Raw genomic sequence first — 14,913 nt, 5'->3', positions numbered from 1 at the left:
TGCGGACTCAAGGGTCCCGGGTTCGATTCCGGTCAAGGGCATGTGCCTTGGTTGCGGGCACATCCCCAGTAGGAGGTGTGCAGGAGGCAGCTGATCGATGTTTCTAACTCTCTATCCCTCTCTCTTCCTCTCTGTAAAAAAATCAATAAAATATATTTAAAATAAAAAAATAATAAAATCAATGAATAAGTAAGTAAGTAAATAAATAAATAGGAGTTGGGGGGCTTGGAAGAAAGGTAAGAAAAAGACGAGTCCGCGGGCGCTGCCTAAGCCCTGGGGTGGGCCCGGTGCCGTGGGCATCTGAGGAGGAGGCAGGTCCGGCTCGGGGCCGGCAGGGGGCTCGAGCGGGGCAGGTGGAGGACCCAGCCCCGCTGCCTGTGGCGAAGCTGAGTGTCCTTCCCACGCCGGAGGCCAGGGAGGCAGTGCTGGCGCCCAGTCACCCAGCGACCCTGGGGGGTGGGTGGGCCCCCCGGCCCTGCAGACCCCTGGCCCCCGGACAGCAGGGCACGGATTCTCCCAGCCCCGCGATGAGTGGTCGCAGCTGAGGGACTTTGAGGTCGTGCTGCGTCCCCAGGGCTGGGATCCAGGACAGCCCGGCTCCCACCAGGCCCAGGTGTGCCAGGTTTTCCTCAGTGCCGTCTGGAGGTCACCAGAGGTCAAAGTCTCCAGTGCTGGCTGTGGCTGGGGGTGGGGGGGAAGGGGAGAGGAGCTGGGGGGCCAGGAGAGGGAGGAGCTGGGGAGGCACGGTAGAGGGAGGAGCTGGGTGACACGGGAGAGGGAGGAGCTGGGGGGCCAGGAGAGGGAGGAGCTGGGGGGCCAGGAGAGGGAGGGTGCCATTCTCTGGGTACGGCCCTCGGTCCAGGAGGAGCGGCCGGCAGTGTGTGGAGGTGACCCTGAGAGATGGAGGCGGCTCCCCAGGACGGGGTGCTGAGCTGCCAGCGGGCGGGGTGGTACCTCCTGAGAGACCCGCTGCCCAGTCCTGTCCCGGCTCCCGGGCACTCGGCTCTGAGAAGCGAGGCCCCAGACGTGGCGGCCCGGCTGCCCTGTCCCAACAGTCACCGCCTCGGAATTCCATCCGCCAACGGAAAACCCCAGGAGCTGGCAGTTGAGGGAACTCCCAGGCCCGCCATCCGTTGGCCACAGGCCCCCCGACCCGGCTGCCACCCGGCTGTTTCCGGCCCTGAACACAGACCTGCCCCCCACACCGCCCCTGGGTGTGGGCTCGCTGGGCCATCCCCGGGACACGGCGCGCAGACCCCTGACCAGCGCCCGCCCCGCCGCCAGGCTGTGCCCCGAGGACGTGAAAGGGTGTGGACGCGGGGGACACCGCTGGGGGGGACAAGGGCGTTTTCAGAGGAATTATCTTCACAGCTCACCCCGATGGAGGGCAGCCGGGGGCGTGGCCGAGCCAATGGCACCCCTCCTGTGAGGCCTGGGCTGCGCCCTCCCCGTGGGCGGCTGAAAACAGCTGTAAACCCAGCACCCACCCAGGGAGCTCTGAGCCAGAGCCACTGCCGCGGGGCCTCGGACGACCCCTCCGTCCGTCCGTCCGTCCGTCTGCCCGTGACCCCATCTTGCTCTCGGCAGGCTGGGGTTCTCCCCTCAGGAGCCCTGCCCAGTCTGTTTTCGAAGGATTTCCTCCTCCTCCGAGGCGCCCCAGCCAGCGGCCGCCTGGCAGGGGAGGGTCCGGGGCTCTGTGGCGTTGGGATGCTTGGAGGGAGTGAACCTCTGCCGGGGGGGGGGGGGGGGGGGGGGGGGGAGGGGGCCTCACTCCCTGAGGCAGAGACGGTCTCGGGCGGCCAAAGTCCCTTCGCCCAGTGGACACGGGCGGGACTCAGGCCAGGCCCCGTGAGGGGGGAGGGATTTGGTCCCCAGGAGCCGGGTCGTGGACGGCTCCTCCCCGAGGGCCGCCGTGCCGAGCTGGAGGGGCAGCGGCGATGGGGCCGGGAGGCCGGGCCTGGCAGCCGCCCGAGGCCATGGTCAGTGTCCAGGGGCAAAAGCCGGGTGCAGAGAGGAAGCCCCTGGATGGGGGGCCCCTCGGGGAGCTCTCGGCTCTCCACTCTCACCAGGCGCTGGGCGTGCCTGGGGGACAGGGGGAGCGAGACTGGGGCGTGGGGACAGGTGCTGCAGCTGTAGCCCGAGCCTGGGGTGCTGTGGGGACACAGGGCCCCCCCAGGGCCCATGAACCCCTCGGGCAGCGTGACCTTAGCCCTGGAAGGGGCCGGAGTTGACTGGGAAGTACCGGGGAGGGGGCTGCGAAACACCCAGCACCCCCAGATCCCAGCGGGAGGAGCAGGACCCCAGGCTTCCGGCACGGTGACCCTGGAGGGTGATGGCCCTCTCCACGTCGGGACGCGGGAGGAGGGCGGCAGAGGCGCTGCCCGGCCATCAACCAGCCCTGGGCCTGGGAGGGGCCCCGGAAGGAGGAAGCGGGGGGCAGGGGGGGGGAGCTGGGGGAAGCCGAGGTCTGAGTGGCTCTGGGACAGGCAGGTGGCCATCAGCCCAGGAGCGGGCAGGAGGGAGGGGACGGGGGCCCTTAGGGTGGGGTTCAGACGTTTGTTGGGGACCAGAGCTCAAAGGGTGATTCTTAGGGAGCTCGGGTGCCCGTGTGCTGGGGGGCGGGGCGGAGATGTGAGGGGAGGGGGCAGGAGTGGGGGGCAGGACACTAACATGGGAGGGAGGGAGGGAGGGAGGGGGCAGGCGGGGTGGGGGTTACACTGCGCTAGTCGAACCAGAGGCCTGGTTGGGAGGGGGGACCCCCAAGGAGGAGTGGGTGAGCCAAGTGCTCCAGAGAAGAGGCTCCGTCCAGGGCACCCCCGCCCCAGGGCAGCAGGGGCGGGGGAGGGGCAAAGACTGAGGAGTGGGGGCCTAGAGAATGGCCCCCTCCACGCCCCTGGGAATGGCTCACCGGCTCCTGCCCAGGGGGTGCGGCCGCTGTGTGTCCCGGGTCCCCAGCGCTCTCCCTAACCTGCAGCCCACACCCATCACTCCTAGAGTCGGACCCAGCACCGGGTGCCCATGCATCCAGACTGACCGCCAGGGAGAGCCGCTCCCGTCCCCGGAGGCAGCGGTCAGGGAGTGGCGGGGGGCGGGGGGCGGGGGGGGGCGGACGCAGGCTGGGGCCGCTCCGTGGGGCTGTGCATTGGCGACGATGGCCCCGCTCCCCGCTCCCCGCTCCCCGCTGCCGGGCTCACACAGCCGTGGTGGTGGATCCTGGGGGGGGGGGCGGGGGCAGGACAGGGAAGACGCGGCTCCTCTGAGCCCTGTGCGCCCCCGCTCCCGCGACAGGCTGCCGCCGTCTGACTCAAGTGTTTAGTCACCATATGGCGGCTGAGCAGCCCGCGCTCGGGAGGGGCGGACGAGGTGCCCACGGCCGTCTGTGCCCGGGGACAGACCCGTCAGCAGACGGACACTCAGGAGGCCGTGAGGAGCCAGGGCCGCCTGGGTGGGTGTGTCTGCAGGGGCCTGCGGGGGTTCCCGTGGCCCGGGGAGTGGGTTGGTGTGCTTCTAACATGCAGGGTTCGGGCCCTGGCCGGTTGCTCAGTGGTTAGAGCATCAGCCCGTGGACTGGAGAGTCCGGGTTCGATTCCGGTCAAGGGCACGTACCTTGGTTGCAGGCTCAGTCCCCCCGCCCAGCAGGGGCCCCTGGAGGAGGCAGCCAGTCGATGTTTCTCTCTCTGCGTCTCCCCTCCTCCTCCCCCTCTCTCTGAAAATCAATGGAAAGATACCCCCCGGGTGAGGATTAACAAAAACAAATAAAAATCAAAAAGAAATGCAGGGTTCGGGGCTCGGGTTCTGTCTTTTGGGAGAAGGTGCGGTCAGAAATTTCACGCAACACCGCGGCTAACGGGGCCTCGGCTTTGGGAAGGTCAGAGGGCGGGCCGAGGGGATGACGCCTGATGGGGGCGGGGACCTTGGCCGAGGTGGGGGGAGGGGTGGCGGGCAGCAGCGGGGGACGAGCCCTGTCCCCTGGGCCCTGCGAGGGCCTCACCCGCCCCCGGAGCCCTCGCGTCAGCAGGTGACGTCCTGGGTGCCCGCGGGCCGCTCTGACGGCGCCCGCTCCTTCCTCGCCCACGTGGCCGCGGGTCCCCTCTGCGCAGGCTCCGCAGACCCAGGCACGCAGATGCCCAGTGAGTGTTTGTTGAGTGAATGAGTGAGGGTACGGACGGGCCAGGCCTGATGCTGGCGAGAGGCTCAGGGGCCCAGACGCGCGGACAGGCCCTCCCAGCCCGCGCCGGGCCGAGTGACCGCCAGGCGTGAGCAGGGAGACCTCCGGCCGCGGCCTCTGTCACACCGCGGGAAGGGGGTCACAGTCACTGCGCCCCGTAACGATGAAGGACACCAGCTGTCAGAAGGGCAGGACGGGACCGGCCCCCGCCGCGGGCAGCCGTGTCCGTGGGCAAACCTGCCGGGTCCCTCTGGGGCGGGCGGGCGGGCTGAAGGGGGCGGAGACATTTCTGTGAGAAGTGGGGCTGCTCTGGCCGCGCGCGCGGGGAAGGCGTGCGATGGCGTGGGCGGCTCTCCTGGCCTCCGAGGGCGCTGCTCCCCGCTCCAGGGCACGTCTCGCCTGGGGTCCCCGCTCCCTGTCCGCCCCCCCTTTCGCCCGGCTCCGTCTTCAAGAGGAAGTCCCAGCTCTGGTCCGTGTCCCTGGAGGCCGCTCGGGGCGCAGGCCCAGCCCTGACTCTGCAGTGTCGCCCCGTGGGGGTTAGCGGGAGACAGCCTCAGGCGCTGGGCCGTGCTGCCAGGAGGCGGGGGCGGCAGGCGGCTGCCGGCGCCGGCCCGGGGTGCCCTCAATCACTCGCTGCCAATAACTGGGCCTCGGCTCTGGACCAGCACCGCCAGGCGCCGCTGGCATCTCCAAGGCTGGGCAGAGCCTTCCCCAGACCACGAGCCCCCCGGAACCCCAGGGCGCCCTGGTTGACAGCTGGGGCACCCAGAGCCCCCCAGGGGCGGTCAGCTAACCAGCCCCTGCTCCCCGGCCTCCCCTGCAGGCCCCGCCCCCGCCCTGGAAGGAAGCCAGCTCGGAAGTGCCCTGGCCTCCCTCCGCCTCACAGCTCAGTGGCCCTTCCTTCAGCCCCGTGTTTCATCGGACCGAGCAGACGCTGCAGGTCACGCAGTGCGGGAAGCGTGCCAGCCTCGGGCACGGGCCAGGGGCCACTGGCAGGGGCGCCCAGCACCTGATGGAGGAGGCCCGGCCCCGCCCTGTCTGAGGGGAGGCCCGTCCCGCCCTGGAGCCCAGGACTCTATCGTGGATGGGACCCCTCTACTGCCTGGCTCTTCAGAGCCCCAGCCCCTGGCCTGGGAGGTGCAGGGAGGCGGGAGGAGGGAGGAGGGAGGAGGGAGGAGGGAGGCGGGAGGAGGGAGGAGGGAGGAGGGAGGAGGGAGGAGGGAGGAGGGAGGAGGGAGGAGGGAGGAGGGAGGAGGGAGGAGGGAGGAGGGAGGAGGGAGGAGGGAGGCGGGAGGAGGGGAGGCGGGAGGCGGGATGAGGGAGGAGGGAGGAGGGAGGCGGGAGGAGGGAAGAGGGAGAAGGGAGGAGGGAGGAGGGAAGAGGGAGGAGGGAGGAGGGAGGCGGGAGGAGGGGAGGAGGGAGGCGGGATGAGGGAGGAGGGAGGAGGGAGGCGGGAGGAGGGAAGAGGGAGAAGGGAGGAGGGAGGAGGGAAGAGGGAGGAGGGAGGAGGGAGGAGGGAGGAGGGAGGAGGGAGGAGGGAGGAGGGAGGCGGGAGGAGGGGAGGCGGGAGGCGGGATGAGGGAGGAGGGAGGAGGGAGGCGGGAGGAGGGAAGAGGGAGAAGGGAGGAGGGAGGAGGGAAGAGGGAGGAGGGAGGAGGGAGGCGGGAGGAGGGGAGGAGGGAGGCGGGATGAGGGAGGAGGGAGGAGGGAGGCGGGAGGAGGGAAGAGGGAGAAGGGAGGAGGGAGGAGGGAAGAGGGAGGAGGAAGGAGGGAGGAGGGAGGAGGGAGGAGGGAGGAGGGAAGAGGGAGGAGGGAGGAGGGAGGAGGGAAGAGGGAGGCGGGAGGAGGGAGGAGGGAGGAGGGAGGAGGGAGGCGGTAGGAGGGAGGAGGGAGGTGGGAGGAGGGAGGAGGGAGGAGGGAAGAGGGAGGAGGGAGGTGGGAGGAGGGAGGAGGGAGGAGGGAGGAGGGAGGAGGGAGGAGGGAGGAGGGAGGAGGGAGGAGGGAGGAGGGCAGCTCCCAGAGGCCCGGCCTGCCAGGCTCCCCGCCCCTCCGCCCGCGGCTCGCTGGGACTCCAGGCGGCAGACAGGCGGGGGTGCTGTCAGCAGTGGGCCCAGAGCCCGGCGGTGCCATGAGCTGAGCGGCTCAGCCCCCTCCACCTGTCCTGTGCCTGGGAACCGTCCCAGGTGCCTGACGGAGCCCCGGGCGGAGGGAGAGCCGTGGTGGGCAGAGGGGGCGGGGCTGCCAGGCCTGTCCCCGGAATCTGCCCTGAGACAGGTCGTGACCATGGCCTGCAGCTGCGGGGACACGGGGCCCGGCCCGGCGTGGAGAAAGGAGCGCCCGCAGCTGCAGGAGGAAGAAGGGTGCCCAACCCCCAGAGGTCAAAGGGGAGGCGACAGGGGAGCGGCAGCCGCCCCGTCCGTGGGGACAGGCCGAGGGGGCCGCGGTGGCCTGACTGAGTCCACCGGGGCCGGGACGAGCGGGGAGGTGGCAGTGACCCCCTGACCCAGGCTTCCTAATAACACCCCCCCCGACCTTGTGACCCGATGGAACCCCAGGGCTCCCCATCCTGCCCCCCGACACACACACAGACACACACACAGGTGCCCCTGGACCTGCCCACCCAGGATGCTGTGGGTAAGCCTCGTTGCCATAGTGACGCCTGGATGGTGGGGGAAGGGAGTGAAACACAAGGAGGCGGCAGGTAGAGAACAAGGTCGCCCCGTTAGCCTCCAGGGGAGGAGGGGGGGGACCCCAGCCCCGGGCCGGCGGGCGAGCCGCACTGGCCAGCGCGGTGGCACTGCTGGCCGGGGACGGGCCCCTGCGGGGTAAGCGAGTCCGCTGTTGGGTGGCCAGGCCAGCATGTGGGAGGAGTGTCCCAAGCGGCCAAGTGCCGGCCTGGGGGCCTTCTCCTGTTCTTGGGGGGGAGACCTACAGGGATGGGAGCAGGGCTGCGAGGCGGCAACGCGTCCAGGCTGGTTCATTGCGAGGACTCACCTGGGTGAGAGCAAGCATCACGGGGGGCTCCCTGGAGGAGGCAGCGCGCGAACCACCTGCAGAGAACGGAGGAGGTTGGCCCGGGCGGTGAGACCAAGCAAAGCAGTTTGGAGAGCGTTTGGGAGTCCCTCGTGTGGGCTGCGCCCGGGGTGGGGGGAGGCTGGCACGGGCAGAGGGCCTTGGAGGCCGGGCTGAGGGGAGCCAGAGACGCTCACAGGCAGAGGTGGGAGGTGCTGTGGTCTGGGGGCCGAGAGCTGGAGTCCTGGATGGGCCTGGCCGGGTCCTCGGGCAGCCCTGCCCCCGCCGGGCGGAGGAGCCTCACTCGGTGCCCCCTCCTCGGGCGCCTGCCTCCCGCCAAGGGCAGCCTGAGAAGCCGCCCGGTGCGGGCCGCGTGGCCGTGGGGACTGGGGCTGCAGCCGAGGCTCCTCGGCCTCCACGCAGGCCCCGGACCGAGGCAGGTCCCGGAGACGCAGGGTCTGCGGGGGCCACAAGCTCCTGCTTCATCCGGGGACAGAGCGAGTCAGCGTTTCTGCTCCCAGGGCACCCCTCCAGCCAGGCCCCATGTCGAGGGCTCTGGGGGCCTAGGGGGCCCCGTCCAGAACCCCTAGCCGCCCTCCCATCCCAGCCCCTCTGCCTGGGGGCTGTCGGAACGCCCTGCAAGGCTCTCCTGGCCTCTGTTAAGTGGGCAGAGGACGCTCTGGGGACCCCCCCTCGTCCCCGTGTCCCCCAAGTGTAGGGAGACAGACTGGCATTTCCCTGCAGAGCCAGGTGCCAGGACCAAACGGAGACAAGGAAACTCGGGGATGGCAGAGGCTAAAAATAGCCCCTCTCACTCAGACTCCGGCACGGGAGACGCCAGACGAGCCGGGAGCCGAGCAGGGAGCCCGGGGCCTCCAAGGACCGAGGTCTCCCTCCGCAGCGGGGGCGGGGGGGGGGCGGCTAAGGGGGAGGCCAGGGCTGGCATGGGGTCCCTGTCTTCAGGGAGCACCAGGCAGGTGCCAGGAAGGGGAGGGGTGGGAAGGGGCCGCAGAGGTGACCCCAAGGTGGTGTGCAGGGCGATGTCCGAGGAGAGGACAAGAGCAGGGCTTTGCGGGGTGAATAGGAGTTTGGCAAATGGCGGCCGTTCCCTGTGGGAGGGGCGGGGCGGCCTCGGAGGGCCTTCCAGCGCCGATGGTCACCCCCAGGGCGGGGCCTCACTCCTCCGGGGTGACTGTTGTCTTTGGGGCAAGGCCTCTAAGCAAGACCTCCCTCCCTTGGGCGCCCCGACCCTGCCCTTTCCAGCCGAGCCCCCAGACGCCTCTGCGGCTCCTCCCTCGGCCAGAGCCCAGCTTGGGGCCCTGCTGTGCACCCGGGAGGGGCTCGGGGAGGGACCCGTGGCAGCCGGCCCTCTCCGGGGCTGCGCTCAGAGGTCACGGGGTGGGGAGGGCAGGACAGGCTGGAGACGGCAGGCGGGACCCAGGGACAGGCGCTGCCTGAGGCCGGCAGAGGCGTGAGGGAGGCCTCCTGGTTCCCCTGTGACCCCCTCTCTCAGGCCTCAGTTTCCCCATTCCGCTCTGAGGCTGCCGCACAGACGCAGTGGTGGCTGAGGTCGGAGGAGCCCTGCGCCTACTGCGGCCCCACAGCCGGGCCCCCAGAGCCACGGGCCGGGGCTGGGCTGTGGGGAGCCGGCACGGCCATGGCCACTCAGCCCACGTTGGGCGCCTTCTGTGCCGCCAGCTCAGCCAGGTTCGGAGCCTGAGGGGGCGGTGAAGGCTTAGAAAAGACCAGAGAATGAACGCTGGGTCTGGGTGGGACGCTGCCTCTCTGATGGAGAGAGACAGCGCCACGGACCACGAGCCGTGTCTTTATTTTACAGCCGATGCCACGGGGCACAGTGAGGGCGGGTCAGATGTTTACAGCATTCTCGTGGGTTTCGATCCTCCTCAACTACACGCACCTGATCCAGCTTTGTTTACTTGCAGCCTCTACCACTCAGGCACGTGGGGCCACGTGTTCGGACCACAGGTTCAAGCTCACAACCACAGCTGTTGGCTCTAACGGTGCGGGAGGCTCTGCCCTCCACGCTGGGACGTGCACGTGGCTTTGCCACGAGAGGACTGTGCCCTCTCATCAGCCCGAGGCTTGAACCTGTCCAGACGCTGTGGCCGCGCCCCACACTGGGCTGCCTGGCTAATGGGTGCACCCAGCTGCTGGGAGCCGGGCGTGGGAGCCGGGAGGGTGCTGGGCGTGGGGGGCGGGGAGAGGAAGAGGGCAAGGAGCAGAGTGGGGAGCCCCCTAATTCAGCCTCCACTGGGCCCAGGTGGCTCCTTGGGGAAGGGCTGGGCCGGCTCTGAGGTGAGCCCTGCCCCCAGCCCCTCCTCCGGGCACGTCCCCCTCACTCCTGCCCGGGCCTTTGCCCTTCTCCCTACAAAGCACCCCCGCCCCCCCCCGTCCCTCACTGCCCCTCACTCCCTCACCCGGGGCCTGCAGGGGTCCCACCCACTCCGACCCCCAGGTCCTTCCCCGCTCTGCTCTGCCCAGGGAGGGGGAAGAGGAGGAGAGACAGACAGACACACAGACGGAGAACAGAGACGCCGGCTCCGCCCTAGAAGTGTCAGGGGACCTGCCTCGCACCCCAGTCGGAGGGGGTCACCTCTCGGTGGGAGAGAAGCACCCACCGCCCAGCTCTGAGCGGCGGAGGCGCTTCCGGGGAGAAGTCCCGCCGAGCCCGCCCGCCCGCCTTCTCCCGTTGTCAGCACCGCCATCACTTAGGAAGGAAGAAGAGGGAGGGATGGGGAAAGGAGGCCTTTTCCTTGGGGGGGGGGGGGGGGGGGGGGGGGGGCGCTGATGACGTTTGGCACGTCCAGGTGCAGGTGGTTCCTGACTCCGGCTCATTTCCTGCCGCCCGCCCTCATGCCCACCTGGCCCAGCACCCCACCGGGCAGAGCAGCCCCCGGGAGGGAGGGGCAGGCCCTGCGCTGCGGAGGATGGCGGTTGGGATGGTACTTGGCTGGGTACTGCCCCCAGGCACCATCAAACCCCAACCTGGGGGTCGCTGAGGTCTGGAGGGGGCGTGACTGCAGCTCCAGGGGTGGACTTGAGGGCCAACCCGAGGGCCTGGCTCAATCAGGTGAGAGATTTCCCAGCGGAGCCCGGAGCCTGAGCCGAGCTCGGCCTGGAGGAGGGAGCCCCTCAGGCCCCAGGCACCTTGCAGTGGCCAGGCCCCCGCCCTGCCTTCGAGCGAGCCAGCTCCTATGGCAGACCGCTCACCGTCCTCTCCACTGGGTCCTGCTTCTTCTTCAGCTCCGGCCGGCACGCACCGCCAGCCACTGTCCCTCCCCCTCGCGGACCTGGTGTTCCCCTCAGACAGGTGAGCCAGCCCCCCCAGGGCGTCAGGTGGCCCTCATTTCCGAGTTTGTGTGTGAGCCCACGCGGGAACTATGTTAGTGACGGTTCCCGCGTTTTGCAGGCGAGGGGCCCGAGGCTGAAGGAGACCAAGTTCAGGAACCTGCAGCCAGGCCTCGCCAGGGACCCTCCCAGCAGGGAACGTGCCTTGCCTGGGTCCCGGGGTGCCTGGGTCCCGGGGTGCCTGGGTCCCGGGCACCAGGGCCTGAGAAGTCCCCTCGGACCGCCGGCTTCTGTGTGGGCTGAGCCCTGGGAGTTGAAGAGTTCCCAAGACCCCCCCCCCCACACCCACACACACACACACACCCTGGCGGCAGGGGGAGGGGGGCAGCCTCGGCCTCCTCCCAGCCCCTCCCACCTGCTGCCGGCCTGGGGGGGCTGCAGGGGGCTGGCTTCTGTGAGGGGAGCCCCTGAGGCCCTCCCACCCTGAGGATCCAGGACCCTGACCGGCTGCCCTGTGGGGCAATGGGCTGTGCTCCCCGGGTTCCCAGAGACCCCTCAACCTGAACTTCGGGGCCCGCCGCCCTCACTGCATCCCTCCCTCCGCGGCTCCATTCCGGCCGAGAAACAGCAGCGCACACTCCGCCAAGTCTCAGTGTTTTATTAGCAAAATCTTACAAAAGAGTCTGTCTTCAGGGAGGCCTGGCCTGGGGCCTGGGTTCTGGATCCTGTGCACATGAAACCTGAGGGGGGGTGAAGGGCGGACAGTGTCGCTGCAGCTGTCGGTCCCCGAACCTGGGAACCCCCAGTGGACAGGCAGAAAGGGGACCCCCAAACAGGACCTGCTCGGCAGACACAGGTCATGGGCAGCACCAGGGTGTTGGTGTATGTGGGGGGGGGGGGGGGCGGGCAGCAGCGGGGCCTGGCAGAGAGCAGCTTGAGCCCCAGGAGCAAAGGCTCGGGGCGTCCTGGGCCGGCCTGGGGCCACCGGGCAGAGGCAGGAGCGGGGCCGCGGCCTCAGCCCAGGGCTGGCGGGAAGCTCAGCGGGAGAGGAGCGGGTGGCCACACAGTGGGCGGGTTCCCGGGCTGGAGTGAGTCGGGGCCTGGGTAGCGAACCCCGACTCCAGCCACAGTGGCCTGGGGGCCGGCGGGCTGGCGGCCAGCGGGGCGGGCACGTGGCAGCCTGGCCCTCGCACTGGCCCGTCTTCAGCACCGCTCTCCTTGGGTCTCCTCTCCGCAGCCCCCCTCTCGCTGGCCTCAGGCATCTCCTCCTGGGCGGGCAGCTTGTGGGAGGAGAGGGGGGCGGGCAGTGCCAGGCGCAGCAGCCGGGGCTCCGGGGAGCCTGAGACCTGGAGGAAAGGAAGACACCAGACGTCAGGGGGGCAGGGAGGCAGGGGGGCCGGGCGGGGCGGGGGGGTCTGTAGGAAGGGCCTCGCAGGCCCCTATGAGGACAGCTGAGGGAAGGGTCCTGGGCGGGAGGGGGGCTCCCTTACCTGTGGTCACTCTCCTGGCTCCGGGGACACGGCTGCCCCCTCAGCTAGTTTGAGGACTGGGGCCCGTGGGACCCTCTGCCCGCGTGGTGAGTCACCCAGCTGAGCTGGAGCATGAATCACAGATGCTGCTGGGGAGAGAGAACATGGGATCCGTGTGAGCTGGCTCACCAAACTCCCCCGGCCCTGCCTCCCACCTGCCCCTCTCCCTGACCCCGGGGTCTCTGCGCCCCCACGCAGCCCCGTGGCTCACTGGTTGGGGTGCCTCTGAGCCTCGTGGGCTCCCCTGGACCACGGACTTGGCCTGGGAGCTCCCTGCTCTATGGCGACCCCTGGTGGTAGTGCCCAGCTGCAGGGGCTCACCTGAGGGGCCAGGAGGCGGGGCCGGGTCTGCTGCTGCTGCTGCTGCTGCTGCGGGGCTGGGGTTCAGCTTGTTTCCTCCAGGACGGGAGCCGGCTGCCCTGTGCGGCCACTGCCGGGAGGGCGCTGCAGCCCTGAAGCTGAGGTCCCCTTGGCACGGGCTGTGTCTTCGCTTCGGCTCTGGGGTGTCCCGAGCTCGGTGCCCGCTGAGCTCGGTGCCCGCTGCCCGTGCCCTTCGGAGGGGGGAGCTGGCCACAGGCCGAGGGCCCGGGCGCTGAGCAGGAGGCGGAAGCTGGGACTCGCCGTGACCTGAGTGTGTGTAGGGGTGAGGGGTCGGGGGGACCAGGCTGGCCCAGGCCCCGGAAGACAGACGGCGGAGGTGACGGGGCAGGGTGCTGTAGGGAGAGGGGACACTGTCCGTGACTGTCCGTGTGGTCAGGCTGGGAGGCCAGGGGCTGTCCCGCTGAAGGAGTCGGCCCAGCTGGAAAGTCCAGGTTGGCAAAGGCTACGGGCGGGCATGGCGGGCGGGCGGCGGGCCCCGAGGCCCTCTACTCGGGCTGGGTCCGGTCACTGACGGCGGACTCGTTGGTGAGGGCCGGCGTGAGGGCCCCCTCGGCCTCGGTCTCGGTCTCGGCCTCCTCCTGGGCGGGGCGCTGGGCGCCGGCGGGCTCGGCCTGCTCCAGGCCGCCCTGCACCTCCAGGCCGCGCTGGATGAGCTGCTCCAGCGTCTTGGGCAGCGGGTGGCGCAGGAAGCGCTTGAGCTTGGGCTGCAGGGTGCCCACCACGTACTGGATGATCTCCTCCTCGTCGGCGTCCACGTACAGCGTCTGGTACAGGTCCCGCTTGCGCCAGAGGAACTGGTCGAGCGGCTCGCCCTGCTTCTGCGGCAGGTCCAGCTCGCGCTGCAGCGCCTCGCGGGACAGCGTGCCCTCGCTGTACTGCAGGAACTCCTTCTTGAACTGCACCCAGTTCTTGACCGAGCCCTGCTTGAACTCCCACCACTTCTTGGCCGGCCCGTTCATGTGGTTCTGGATCTGGGACAGCCAGTACTCCTCGGAGCCGCCCACCTGCCGCAGGTACTCCTCCAGGTGGCTGAGGAACTCGTGCGGGTCCTCGAAGATCTGCGTGTCCACGCCCGGGAGCGGCTGGCCGTCCTCGCCGGACCCCCAGGGCGGGTACTGCTGGGCCTCCTCCAGCTCCTGGCCCGGCAGCTCGCCCGCGGCCGGCGGCGGGGTGATGGCGTAGGGGCTGACGGTGTAGTCGTAGCCGTCGGCCTCCTGGCAGCTCTCGGGGCCCCCGACGCCCACGGACACGGTGTGGCGCCCCGGCTCGCTGCCCACCGGGTACTTGGCGCCCATGGCCTCCAGGCGGTCGGCCCAGCGCTCCAGGCGGTAGAAGACCTCGCGCCACACGTGCATCTCGCGCTTGACCCAGCGCTCCAGGTGCAGGATGGTCTCCTGGCAGCGGCACAGGCAGGCCTTGATGGACTTCCGCCAGCGCTGCGAGTCGCTGGGGGGCACGTAGCCGTCCAGGTTGCTCTCCAGCTTGCCCACCGACCGGTGCAGCCCCTTGAGCTCGCGCTCCACCTGCTTGGAGACCTCGGCCAGCAGGTGCCGGTGGGTCCTGCGCACGTGTTCCAGCATCTCGGCCCGGCACTTCCCGATCTGCAGGATCACGTTGGGCTTGGCCACCGGCCCGCCCCGCGGCCCGGGGTAGGCGTGGAGGCCTCCGGTCGTCCTGTGGTCCAGCTCCATCTGCGCGCAGGTGGCCGCGGCGCTCGGACGGGAGGGAGGGGCGGGCTGCAGAGTCCCCTCGGGGCCGGCGGGTGCGGGTGCGGGCGCGCCGGGTGCGGGTGCGGCTGTGCGGAGGAGCGGGCGCGCCGGGTGCGGAGGGATGGAGGGATGGAGGGATGGATGGATGGGGCGGCGGAGCGCGGAGGCTCGTCCGCTGCGCAGGGAAGCAGCGAGGCAGCCGGCGCCGAGCTCTGCACCCCGCTGCCGCGGCGCCCGCTCTTTATGCTGCCGGCGCGCCGTGGGCGGCCCCTCGCTGAGCGCGGCCTCCTATTGGCCCGCGCCCCCCCCCCCGGGTCCGCCCCCGCGCCACTCGCGCCCGGCGCAGAGCGAGGACCCACCCCCCGCGCCCAGGCCCGGCCTCGGGTGACTAATCCGCTGACTCCGCCGCCCCCTCCCCGGGCCATTCAGCCTGCAAACCTGGGGGACGACTGGGGACCCGCGACCACCCCCCACGCCGGCGCCGGGCGGGGCGGGGCAGTGTGCGCCCCCAGAGGCCGGAAGGACAGCCTGCCCGCCCTCCCCTCCTCCCGCCACGCGAGGGTAAGGAGGGAGACCCTCCCGGGGCTCAGGGCGGGCTTCCGCCCCTCCCCGCTCTCCCTACCCTGGAGGGGGTGAGGGCCGGTGCTGGGTCCTGCTTGCCGCCCACCCTGCCCCACCCTGCCCAGTGCAGCCGCGATGTTCAGCCCCAGGTGAACCCTGACAACCCGCCCCCCCATACTCAGACCCCCCTCCCCGAGCTGAGGGCTTCAAGGAGCCTTGGGGTGCCCAGGGGTCAGGTGTGAGT

The 14,913-nt window shown here is 70.4% G+C and overlaps 1 protein-coding gene across 1 annotated transcript; it reads right to left on the bottom strand.

Moving 5' to 3' along the window:
- Positions 1 to 12,835: 12,835 nt before the first annotated feature.
- Positions 12,836 to 14,090, bottom strand: ARC (activity regulated cytoskeleton associated protein). Its single transcript, XM_008159720.3, has one exon. It carries the CDS (start codon positions 14,088 to 14,090, stop codon positions 12,885 to 12,887), a length of 1,206 nt encoding a protein of 401 aa, XP_008157942.1. The 3' UTR covers positions 12,836 to 12,884.
- Positions 14,091 to 14,913: the final 823 nt, after the last annotated feature.

This window comes from Eptesicus fuscus, chromosome 19, assembly GCF_027574615.1.
Source record: "Eptesicus fuscus isolate TK198812 chromosome 19, DD_ASM_mEF_20220401, whole genome shotgun sequence".
NCBI classification, from domain to species: Eukaryota; Metazoa; Chordata; class Mammalia; order Chiroptera; family Vespertilionidae; genus Eptesicus; species Eptesicus fuscus.
Note: the sequence above shows the minus strand (reverse complement) of the source record. Positions and strands in the feature narration are given on the sequence as shown.

Excerpts from the sequence above, each read along its gene's own strand:
- ARC (XM_008159720.3), bottom strand. The coding sequence starts at position 14,090 with ATGGAGCTGGACCACAGGACGACCGGAGGCCTCCACGCCTACCCCGGG.